Here is a 13,255-nt window from a genome sequence, read left to right on the forward strand (position 1 = left end):
CTCAGCCCGCACATCCAAGTTAGCGGCATTTCTCTGAGGACTCCTCCCTCCCACACACTCAGAGCATCTGCCTTGTCCTAGAGGCTGGCAATACAGAGACGGGGAAGACGAGGGCTCTGCCCAGAGGACGGGGGCCTTCGGCACCCCTGCTTTACTGGAGCAGGTTACTAGGCCCCCCCTGCTGTTCACCTCTGGGCCAGACACATGGAACAGTAAAACACTATGTATTTTACAGATACACAAAAGCACACAAAATATCAAACAGTCCCTCACAATAGAAATTGCACATATATCCTACACATACACAGTACTTTCAGTTTACACCATCCTTCTTTTTTTACAGTGTTTGTATATTTAAATGTTTAACAGTCCTCCCAAGTGACCACCAGGCCCACCTCAAGAAGACACTCGTACCTGAGGGCCTCTCTGATTTTAACCGGAAGGCCCAAGTAAGGGTTGACAGGTTGCAGAACCCGAGCGAGGGCTGCTTTTACAGATGTGATCTGTTTTGTAATATATTCTCTCTTCCAATATCCAGCTTCTTTATCCCCAACTGACAGTAAGTTCATAGACACAGCTGTCTTCTCCACTGAATTAACCTTCCAATTAGATCTTTTAGGTGAAAAGGCAGCTGAGTAGATTCTGATCCAAATAAAACTAGGGGAAAAGAGGAAAGATGTTATGTGTCTAAGAGACACTGTCACATACCTATAATAATAATATATTGAATTGGAGACACACAATTATCTTTAAGCAGCCTGGCTCCATGAACAAGTGAGGCCACACACTGACAGCTGTCCATGTGTCAAGGTGAGCTGCAGTTTACGTGTTTTAGAGTCAACAACCCTAAAAACACGCACTAACAGGAAAAGCTTGTTTCCAGGGCAGAGTTAAAACGAGTGATTGCATATTATTTGGTATCATCACGAATAAGAACAGCCTTCTTATACCAGTAATTGAACAGGAGACCCATTATAGAAAACAGCAAGTAGTGTATACAATGTGATTTCCTATCTTAAGTATATACATGTTTTTAAAAATATCAGAAAGGGTGTGTGTGTATATATATATATATATATATACACACACACACACACACACACACGCACACACATATGTTCACACAGAGAAATGTCAACAGTAACTGAATTGTACATTCTATTTGCCTTCAATATTTTAACTTGTCAACAATGAACACGGACTGCTTGCACAAAGAGGAAAAAAATGAACCTTATTAACAACTAACAATGACATTAACATCTTTTGATCACCATGTGCTCAGCACTGTTTCAGCACTTCGAATTATGCATTAAGTCATTTGATCCTCCCACAGACCCATGAGGCAGCTACTCTTACTGCCCCCACTGAACAGAGGATGTGACTGAGGCCGAGGCAGAGTGATGGGCCCAGTCTGTGCAGGGGCGTGGCAGAACCACCATGAACCCCTGTACCCCTGCCTCTTCAGCAGCACAGGGAAGGGCCCGAGGAAATGGAACAATTCTACCTGCATTCAGAGAGCCCACTGGCTGCACGCTGCAAGGCGAGCCCGTGATGCTCCCGCTGCCCGTGAGGAGCCCATGAGGAGGGGCAGGAACGGCGCAGGGAGTGGGCCTGAGAGCAGGGTACCCCCAGACACCCCATACACCCCATCAGGGAAGAGGAGAAATGTCTGCAGGAAACTGTGGCAGGGGTTACATCAATTTCCTCAAATGAAAGGTGAACTTTACATGAATAAAGGTACTGATTTGCTAATTTATGCCTCTACACTTGTGAGGCAGAGAGGGATGGCCCAGGGACAGCAGGGAGAAGGAGCAGGTCCAACCTGCAGGAGGACCGGGGGCCGCGGAGACCCAGGAGGGCGGACCCGTCGCAGAGCTGGGCCTGGTGCAACCGCGGCGGGAAAGGGGTGCCTCCTCCGTCCATGCAGTACCTGGACTTTCCACCCAACTCGCACATCCGCACACCTCTACCGAAATCTCTGTCTCATGTGAGGTTTTCAAGTCACTTCTCCCCTCGAAAACCATTTCATGGCAAGATTCATACCTTAAAGTACTCATGTTTCAGCCCCAAGTGTCCGGGCCTCCCTCGATGTGCTAGCAGGTGCACAGTGATGACAGATGAGTCCATGTAGGCAAGTCTGAGCTGCTTCATCAAAGTCCCTTGAGGAGACACTTTTAAAAACTCCCTCTGCATAAAAGTCCATTCATGTTTTCTTATTTATTTTAGTTCTCATTTCACTCCACTTACGTGTTCTTTTACTTCAGCGAGTCATCACTGAACCCCAAATTTCCCTCCTGAGCACCCCAGGAACCACAGCTGCTTCTGCTCCTTCCGTGCTCCCCCCAGTGCACACAAAGTGCAGGACAGACCCCGTGTAGGGAGACAGGGGGACGGGGCAGGGGCAGAGCATCAGCGCCACACACCCCCGTTACCATAACTGCCCTGACCCTTGTACGACGGACCACTTCCACATGCATCATCTCACTTAATGTACCATCAGTGGAGCCTCAAGAGAATAAAAATGCCTTAGAGAATTAAAATATTATATATTTTGTTCCCCCTGATTATTTATAAAATACAACCGTCAAGTTAAAGATCCTTTTAACATCCTGCAAACCCCAAACACATTCATTTCTCCATCCCTAAGCGCTATGTCTTGTTAAAAAGCTAAAGTGGATTTAAGGACAAGAGCCTGTTTGTCTAATCTGACACTCAGTCAAGCACAGAAAAGCTTCAATCAGGTTGTTCAGGAAACAGAGCCAATCTAACATTCTTGTTTCCATGACGGCTGGAAAACAGACCCCCCGCCCCCGTCATGGTCCAGGTCCAGCCCGATCCGTGCCCCCTGCTATCCCCACTAGGCACCAGTGTGCGTGCTGAGGCTGCCACATGTGGGGCAGGGAGGTAGTCCCCCTGAACAGTGGGGCTGCCCGGGGGACCCCATCCTGGGAGGAGTCCCCGTTAAGTCAACAGAGTAACTGGCTATGGCACGTACTCCTGGCCTCTCTTCAAAAGCAATGTTCAGAAAGTACCATTAACTTTCCAAACACATTCACTGTTTACCTATTCAACTGTTGACACATCCTTTTAGGAAGTCTGACTATGAAATCAGACTCTTAAAAATACAATTCAACTTATACAATTAAGATTCATTCTCTAAAAATAAAAACAAACATGAGGATAACTTCATAAGCAGCTCAGATTCTTAGAGGACAGCTTCCAAGAAAGTGGGACAGGCGCGTCCTCAGTCACAGAGCCACGCAAAGACCACTCCTAGAACTAAGGCCCCAAGCCCGCTTCGGCCCAGTGTCTGCACCGTGTGGGCCTGGAAGTTAAGTGGACGGAGGCGACGGAGACTAAGAAACTTATAATCTATGAGTTTATCTAAATAGTCTGAGTTCCATCCTTAAAGTAAGAACCGCCCCTAGAAAGCCAGTTTTGGACACTTAGTTGACTCCTTCTTTGACAAACGCCTCACTGCACCCTGGGTTAGCGGGCATCTCCTGCTCAGGGTCACTAAGGAAGAGACACAAAAACTGCGCTACACTCATTAGAACTCCTTCAAGAACTGATACATGATACAGACATATAGTCTCTCCAACAGGAAACATCTTTTTAAGTTAAGAGAGAAGAAGAGCACCCTGCCCAACCAGAGAATGGTGTATGTCCCCTTGTCATGAGAACTTGACTGCTTATTAGTATGACTCGGAGAGATTTTTAAAACACAAGATCCTAGAGCACGGAGTTAAAACCTCCAGAAATGTACACCAGTGATCCAAATGTTTTTTTACCTCTCCCAGTCGGTCCTCGGCTGCTCCATGCACTGGCAGCGAGGAACCTGCATAGATGCTTCTCGCTCACTGTGCTCAAGGCTCAGCCTCCCGACAGCCCCAGCTGGTCCTCAGCCGCTCTGTGGACTGGCAGTGAGGAAACTGTATATATGTTTCTCGCTCGCTGTGCTCAAGGCTCAGCCTCCTCACGGCCCTCCGTCCGCTTCCCCATCTACTGAACCACCAGTGAGATGTGCATCCCCACCTTGATCCTTCCCCTGGTCGATGTGCAGGGTCTACGTGGGATCAGTATCTGTCTAATCTTTTGGTGCTGAAGTCGAGAGAGGCACCTCAAAGCCAAGACACTCACTTGCAGGCCACAGAACTCACCAGAAGTTAGAAAAAGCCCAGCATCTCGCCCCCCAGACGAAATTCTGAGTTGCAGACGAAGATCAGAGTGACAAAACAGAAGAAGCAGTTTCATCCCTTTTCTCACAGATGCCCCACCAGCCCAGGCGAGCTGGGTGAACCTCGTCACTGCGGTCTCCTGCTCCCAGGAGCAAAGGCTCGGGGAGGACTCACCCTCGCCACCTCCTACGCCCATCACGCTTCCCCACCAAGCAAGTTCCATGGCTGACAAGCCTGCGGTCTCCCCAGACACACCTAACCGAGCCCCTCCCTTGTCTTTCCTTAGGCTCCTCTCTGCAAGCCCAGGGCCGGGGGCAGCGGGGGCAGGTCCCGCTGTGCTGCCGGAGAGCGTGCGGCCAAGTCTCTCTGCCCCGGCAGGTGCAGCAAGTCCTCCTGGCCAGCAGACCAAGCGCCACTTTCTCCAACGGCTGCACCAACAGCAACTTTGATCTTCTTCAGCTCATGCAAAGAGTACTCCCTTCTCAAAGCACGTCAATACAAATCTTTGAAAATATCACACGTTAGACATATTTCTATGTCTAAGACTACTCTTGAAATTCTTTCAAATTTTAAAAAAATGGTTAAAAAGCTCTTACTAGTTTTAACTATGTCCATCAAAACGCCATCAAACATGACAGAGAGATTTGGTTTTCTCCTTACTTGTCATTAGCCAGATGGTAAAAGCGCCAGTTCACACACCCAGTGCATAGAAGGGTCACAGCATCCAAGTAGGACAAGATCTTCAGCAGGATTTCTGAAGGCAAACTGAGAGAGGGAGAAATCAGAGAAGGACCGAGAAAACAACTGACCATCTCCAAACAGACGGCACTGAGCAGACCCTCCCTGTCCTGTACAAGAGGCTCACTGCGCCCTCACCTGCAACTGTTTCTCGATTGATGTGCTCTGGTTAGTACAGTCTCATGACATAAACCAACACAGAGGTGCAAGGCTACAAAAAGCTAATAACTTCCTTGGCATTTGAATCACATTCCTACACTGTGAATCAACAGACAGGATTTCACAGTCTCCCTCATGAAACTATGTACTATTCCTTCATGCGATAAATGGAAATCACAGTCAGAGAATGCATTCTTACCTACAGGCATACCTCAGAAATATTATTATAGGAGGGTCAGTCCGCAGTAAAGCTTATATCGCAATAAAGTGAATCCCTTTAACTCTTCAGTTTCCCAGTGCATATAAAAGTTACGCTTACACCATACTATAATCTAATAAGTGTGCAATAGCATTGTATCTAAAAACAAAAAGTACGTACCTTAACTACAAAAGACTTTATTGTTAAAAAACATTAACCATCATCCGAGCCCTCAGTGAGTCGTAGCAGTAACATCAAAGATCACTGATCACAGATCACCGTAATACATAACAATGAAAAAGTTGGAAATACTGGGAGAAACTACCAAAATGTGACACAGAGACAAGAAGGCAGAAAAATGCTGTTGGAAAAATGGTGCTGACAGACATGCTGGCGCAGGACTGCCACAAACCTTCCACAGACACAACATCTGCGGAGCATGATAAAGCGAAACACAGTCAAACGAGGTCCGCCTGTATTAATAAGAAAACACATACCTCCCCCCACCCCAAAACCACCAGTGGAACATCAAGAAATATCAACCTGTTTCCCCCCAACCTACACCACGCCCACGCCCTGCTCCTGCAGTCCTGACAGCTGTCTCCAGGGCTTTGAGGAGGCCCCAAGGCCTGAAAGCCTCTCTGATGTATCTTATTTATCTGGCTAAATAAATATCACTTTGAGATGCATTCTTAATCTCCCATCTATTTCTATGATCTTAGAATTTTACAAAACAGCGTAAGAAACTGACAGTGCCAGAGGCATTACTAGCTTTGCGAAGTCAGGAGTGGGCACTTTGGAGTCTCAGACAAAAGGAAAAATGGAAAAGAAGCTACAGAAGATTTTACTGGGGTGGGTGGTGTCTAGGGATAAAGGGTAAGCGGGAAGTAAACCCTTGGACCAATTTAAAGCTGCTGCCCACTCTCCACCTGTGATGTTAACTACTTTAAATGTTTACGACAAAAATCAGCTTAACGAGTGTTTCATAGGAAAATAATCAGTCCTAAAACTCTGATAATACTGAGAAAGAATGAGGTGGATCCTTGGAAAAAGACATATTTGATACATGTTACTACGTAAGCACTACCCTGGCTCAAAAGGGTCTGAGATATTTTAACCTGAGGCATTCTGAGAGTTTAAACAAGTAGCTTTGCTTGGATATTAGTTAAATCCCTCCTCTCAAATAAAATTCCTTAATTCACAGTCAGTAAATTAGACACTAATAGTGAGCAAAGGTCTCCAACGCTAGGGACAGCAAAGGGTTGCAGCACCCCCACCGGCATGGGGTCAAGCCACAGTTTGGGGTTCCCACCTCAAGTCCGCCTCCCCACCTAACTCATAAATGAGTCACGTCAGTTCTGCCCCAAATATGTCTCCAATTTGCCAGTCTCTCTCCATCTCCCCTCCTTCCAGAGAACCGAGATAGTTTTAGAAATCACAAAACACCGCACCTGTGCTGAAATTCACCACACTGTGAGTGATGGTCCAGGCTCCTCCCACAGCCCGACCCGGGCCGCCCCACTCTCGCCCACCGCCCACCGCCCAGCACCGCTGCTCCGTCCACAGGCCAAGGCCCCACCTCTGCCCGCCTAGCATCCCTCTCCGAAGGCTCTTCTCCAAGCTCTTTCATCTCCATTTTCAGTTCTCAGCTTGAACGCCACCTCCTCAGAGAAGTCTTTCCTGACCACCCTGCCCCACTAACCTGGATGATGGAGCCCATTTCTTTTCTTGACAGCATGTATCCCAATTTATGATCCACTCCTTTTTTCCACCCTGTCCCCTCCGCAAGACCATGAGCCTTGTGACATCACATGTGCTCACCACCTGTGCCCTGCCCCGAGCACAGCGTCTGGTACAGGGAAAGTCCTCAGAGTTTGACAGACAGAGTAGCTGAATGAATATTTGTTCTATTTCTCGTATCAGATTATTGTATGACAGATTCTATTCCCAGAGAATAGGGTTAAAGCTTAAATCCATGTTCTTAATTCTTTCTTTTCTGGCTTTTTGTTTCTTTTAAAACATAGTAGGAGTCTGTACACTGTTAGCTAAGCTGGTTATGACATGGTATTAAAAGTTCAAAAGTGGAAGTCAGGCAATGTACGTTTGAATCTGAATTTTGCAATAGTGCCCAGTGTGAGCCTCACTCCCTCCACTGTAAAACATCTATAATAACACTGCCCTCTCAGAGCTCCACACGACACTCAGCACATACTTGGTGCTCCAACCTGTCAGAACAGTACTAATCCACAGCCATTTCAGCATCAATTTCAAATAATCCATTTTTGTAAAAGTTTCTGCAGATCCCGTTGCTGCGGGTCAAGGTACAGAACCCGCCACGGCAAAACGGGTCCCAAGATGCTAAAAGGTAAGAAAGTCAGAGACCCCCTGAGCTTTCAGAAGAATGTACTTTAATCTTCTTTCTCCTTTTTCAAGGATCTTTATCAACTGGAAAATGAATAATTTTGAAGAACATTTCTTAATGGGAAAATGAAATTTACTTGACACTTAGAGTCCAGCTTCACGAGACTAGTCTAACGACGAGGGTGGTGGCAGGCTGGTGACTCACGTCAAACTCTCTGGGCTGCACACCCTTCCTACACGAGGCTATTCTTAGAGCTTGAAAAGCAGCTGATATACACAGCACCACACTCTCTCTCTAATAACTCCACCCCTGGAGCCCCCCGAGTGTGGCAGACTTCTGCTCCTTACCTCTCCAGACACACAGGGCAGCTGGTGGAGGACGTCTCAGGGTGCGGGTCCTGGTGGGCGCAGTGCTTTACAGTAGTACAGCCTGTGGCCAGTCTGACACTCGGCCCCTTTCTGAAATCAAACATGGAAAACACAAGCTTTAATGAAAGGTGAACTGTCCGTTCCCCTCTACAAAACTATAGGGGATTCATGAACTCCAAAGATTCCTCCCTGTGAAACTTCACTGAAGAAAGAAAGGGGAGGGGAGAGGGGAGGAAGGGAGTGAGGGCTGTGAAACATTCAATGTCCCAAGTAAACCTGAAAACGGGACTCACTGTGATGTATTTTATTACAGGCTTTCAGTGTATCAAAGGGGTGCTATTAAATGTACTTAATGGAAACAAAAGGGAAAAACATAAAATGCATCAACTGTCTGGTTTTGATGATACAACAGAAACCTAATAAAGATAACATCAATAGAATAAAAAAGCTTAAATCTGTGAACCAGCACGGCCGTCACCATCTCTGGCTTGGCTGATCCCGGAGGGGTGACGGCTGCTTCCAACTCTGGCTCTGGCAGTCACATCCTGGAGGGACCAAACACTCATCCACAAGTGTATTTACCCTTTAACATCTCACATTCAATGGAATACATTTTAATTGGCTATTTTTTATTATTTTAGGAGTAAATAATAAACATAAAATAGTGACTCTTACAATCAATGGCTTTTAAGATTTGCTGAAAGAAATAGACTCACAGACACAGGAAACAACTATGGTTACCAAGGGGGAAAGGGAGGGGAGGGATGAATTAGATATTTGGGATTAACAGACATGCATTACTATACATAAAATAAACAACAAGGATCTCCTGTATATCACAGGGAACCATATTCAATTTCTTGTAATAAGCTATACTGGAAAAGAATCTGAACATACATATATGTACATGTATAAATATGTGTAACTGAATCGCTCTGCCAGACACCTAACCTTGTAAATCAACTACACTTCAATAAAAAATAAAATTAAAAAAAAGATTTGATGAAATAGGGTATGATATTTTATGCAGTTAGTGATTAGCCCCTTTCAGAAGTTCCTACAATAAATTTGTATTAAAATCAGTCCTAGCCAGCAGTACTCAGCAGCAGCTTGGGAGGGACTGGGAACACCTGGGCCATCCAGCTCACAGCTCCCCACTTCCAGGCAGCAGCCCCCAGAGCATGCCTGGGGGACACGCTCCTTCTCTCAGGAAGACCTGGAAGCTGCATGTTTACCCCCGCCAGATACACACACACATATACACAATTACCGACGCCCTCCAGCCCAGCCTACTTCAGAAGTGACCAAAACCCAGAGTACACATTATCCACATGCTTAGTTTACCAAGGCTATGGCTCTGAGGATGATTTCCTGGACACATTCAGACTAATTCTCAAAAAGGATTTGGGCAATAATTGGGGGCAAGATGAAGGGAGGTCCTAAGAACTTGGAAGTAAGGGCAATACTCTTTCTGGAAGTGGAAAAATGCAATCCACACAGACAGATCTGAACAGAGGATGGCCCTCAACCCCGAGCATGACCCGCTCTCAGGAGGCAAGGGGAGTGCACTGCCCACAGGCTCGGTGTGGCCTGATGCCTACGGCAGAGATGGGCAGGCCCTCAGAGCCCCTGACAATCCCCTAGGTGCTCCTGAGCAGAGGCTGAGTCTCTCTTCCCTTGATAGAGTCTTCCCTTCAGGATGGCCCACGGTGAGCCCCCAAGAAACATTAGCTCTCCTCTGCATGCTGGCATCTCAACCTGGGAGAGGCTGAATCCGGTAAACCCTTCCAGACCCTGCTGGCTACCCAGGCCTCTCCATCCAGCTTCAGCAAGGCACTTGAGATGTTCTTTGTCTTATCTGACCTCCTAGCCCACGCATACTTGGGAAACGCAGAGCAGCAAGAGGCCAGGGAGAGTGCTAATTTGGGGAGCTCTGCAATGCCCTCTCCCCTTTCATCAGAGAACTGCACCTGTGCAGTATATTTCTGTACTTCTGTTGAAAATTTTAAGCAAAGATTTCCACAGTAGAAAAGCTTCAACTCAGCTTTGACCTGGCTCTAACATGGCAACCAGAGGTAAAGCATAATTTCCTAATTGTATTAATTTCCTATGGCCGCCTTCACAAAGTACCTTAAACTGGGTGGCTTAAAATAACAGACACTTATTGTATCACAGTCCTTGGGGCTAAAAGCCCAAAATCAAGGTGTGGGGAGAGCCACACTCCCTCCCAAGGCTCTAGGAAAGAATCCTTGCTGGCATCTTCCAGCATCTGCTCCTTGCTGACAGTCCTCGGTGTGCCTTACTTAGCTGGTGACAGCCAACTCCAATCTCTGTTCCATCTCTACATGGCGTGCGTGTGTGCCTGTGTGTGCCTGTCTGTCTGTCTTCCTCCCAAACATCACATTCAATTTAGGACACACCCTAACCCAGCATGACCTCATCTTAACTAATTACATCTGCAAAGACCCTATTTCCAAATAAAGTCACATTCTGAGGTTCTGGGTGGACAGGAATTTTTGCTGGGAGACGGGGTCACTATTCAACACAGAACACAATTTTTCAAAGTATTTTAAAGTGGTTTAAAATAATTCCTCATTTTAGGTTGTTAACTGTTCTTGTAAACTCTTTATGGCCTGTGTTACATAGTCAAAGAAAGTATCTTCAGTTGACAAAGGTTTCTAACACTTAAGCTTTAAGCAAAATTATTTCTATTACTTTTCCGTCAAATAGTAACAATACCCAGTTCCCAACCAGCGGCCCTCAGACCCCTACAAGTGTGGAGTGTCACGTCAAGAAGTCTGAGAGTCTGTACACACACTGCATGAAGACTGAAGGAGGAATGACTCTGATACTGTTTTTTAACTTAAATGAAGACTGCTGTGGTTAATCAAATATACATTTGTTTGGGAGCATTAGTAAATTAGTAACAGCTTTTTGCCATTTTGTATTTTTCTCAAAAGATGCCCAAAAAAAAAAAAAAAATCAAAACTATTACCCTAGGCCTTCCCAGGGGAACTGAAGAAAAGTAAATCAATACATCATTCAGTTTCAATCCAGCAACTGGCAAAGCCCAAATCAAGGGGAAGCACAAGCACGGCTCTCCTGCAGACAAGCCGGCACTCTCCCTCGCTGTGGGGAGCACCCCTGGCGCAAACGGTATGGAAAGCCAAATCCTAGTACAGATCAAGATCCCTAAAAGTTACATCTATATACATATACATACACATACACACATATATATTTTTTTTTTAAGCCAAGAATTTCACATCTACAAGTATACTCCAAGACAAGAAAATGAGCCCAAAGACTTCACTCAAGAACGTCCATATCAAAATTGTCTGCACTGGGAAAAGTACTGGAAACAGCACAGGGATTGGCTAAACTGCAGGGCCTCTGTGATGCGAACAATGTTCAGCCAGTTAAAAGGGACCGTTTCAAGTGGAAGTGTGTGCAACTGAAATGAGCACATGGCATCTCCCAGATGTCCACGCGGTTAGCTCCCTCACCTCCTACAGGCAACCATTCAAATGTCACCATCTCACTGAGACCTCCTTTAGCCCTGCTCTTGAAAACTCCAATCCACACTCCACACACACGCACACACACGATACCCCTTCCCTAGTTTTTCCCCAGCACGTGTCCCTGTCCAAAATGACACTTTGCTTATCTACCTGTTCACTAGTACTGGGGTGTGAGCTCCAGGCTGGCAGGTCTTTTGCGTGAGTTTTGTTCACTGCTGGTCTGTCAGCACCCACAACGTGCCCAACATGCAGAAGGCATTCAATAAATGTCTGCTAAGTTAATAACCTATCAATTGAGAGAACAGGTTATATCGGTATGTGCAACAAAACCTTATTTTTGTATTTGTCTCTTAAAGGAAAAGGCAAACACATACAAAGAAGAGAGGTCTGGAAGAAGAGGTAGCAAAGTATTAGCCAATAATACACCTGATTCACAAGGTTACAAGGCTTTCTGGTGGTGGTAGTTTTAAAATTGGGGCTGGAGGATTGAAGAAACAGAAGACCATGGACTTTCTAATATTTCTTAATAAACCGAATATGTAACAAATTGTGGGGGGTTTGTTGTTTTAATTGCAAAACTGAGAACACAATACACAAAAGGGTTTGGGACCACAGTTTCATGGCACAATCCTTTAGGCTGGAACCATGGTTCTCAAAGGCCTCCATTCTGGGCACTAGGTCCCCCGAAATCTGGGAGCACAGCCTGGAGAAAGCCCAAAACTTCTCTGAAATCTCTTGTTTAAAAATTAATGCACATGCTTCATTGTATGGGTGTTATCAGTGTTTCTTTCCCTTACTTAAAAAGTGTACCATGTTCCTCACCAGGTATTTACCATTTCCCCCCAAAGCTGTTACATTGATCTTCCGAGCCGATGGGCACCCTGTGCGTCCCCTGCCCACTGCTGGAGAAGTAGAGCCTACTTGTTGCTGTTTCGTTTGGCCATAATTAAGACGGATCTCCTGAGTCCCTCATTTCACAGGTCAGGAGACTAAGGCTCTAACGAGGCACTTAACAGTGACTTCTTTAAGGTCCCAAGCTAGAGGCTGAAAGCCCCAGGGCCCTCACCTCCTGACTGTCCCTCCAGAGCTCTCTCTACCATGTTCTTATACATCTTATCAGTGTAGATTTTGGTACCATTGAAAGCACATCTCCACGTCTCCATAAAACAAACCAAGTGCACATTTTAAAGGGTCAGCTACAATTACCAATCAGTAAATTCCATGCACGTTCTCAGGTTGATCTATACCTACAAAATGCACATTTAGCTGATATAATTAGTAAGATGACACCTACTTTAAAAACACTTTTTTTTTCCCAAGTGATAAACTTTACTTGATCGCTTTGAATAAGTTCAGTATTTTAAAAACCTACTTCCTGGGCCTAATTTTTAATATCTGAAAGAAATTAAAGAAATTAGGCCAAGTAGAAATTAAGCCAACTTGCTATGCTTTCTGCTATGTTTAAGATATTTATACATATTTATTATTTTATGTTAAAAAGATTTATACATATCACATATTTTGTGTGGTTCCTTGTTAAAAACTAATTTTTCTGCATTAAGACATTAAAAATAACCACCTTAGACTATATTCAATCATTCTTAGAAGCTGACTCTTCTTTACCAAAAAGAACGTATGTATCACCAAATCACAGGCTGACGTGCAGGCTCTCATGTCAGGCATAATCACAGGCATTCTAATTAACATCATTTCCATAGGAAGTTCACTCA

The 13,255-nt window shown here is 45.4% G+C and overlaps 1 protein-coding gene across 1 annotated transcript in view; it reads right to left on the reverse strand.

Moving 5' to 3' along the window:
• Positions 1 to 13,255, reverse strand: part of FBXO15 (F-box protein 15) — a 37,926-nt gene that overhangs the window by 22,983 nt on the left and 1,688 nt on the right. The window contains exons 2-4 of the mRNA XM_074355152.1: positions 7,984 to 8,094; positions 4,839 to 4,943; positions 415 to 657 (exon numbers count right to left, since the gene is read on the reverse strand). Of these exons, the coding sequence (XP_074211253.1) occupies positions 415 to 657; positions 4,839 to 4,943; positions 7,984 to 8,094 (459 nt within the window). The remainder of the gene's footprint in view (positions 1 to 414; positions 658 to 4,838; positions 4,944 to 7,983; positions 8,095 to 13,255) is intronic.

The sequence above is a fragment of the Camelus bactrianus genome, chromosome 30 (assembly GCF_048773025.1).
Source record: "Camelus bactrianus isolate YW-2024 breed Bactrian camel chromosome 30, ASM4877302v1, whole genome shotgun sequence".
NCBI lineage: Eukaryota > Metazoa > Chordata > Mammalia > Artiodactyla > Camelidae > Camelus > Camelus bactrianus.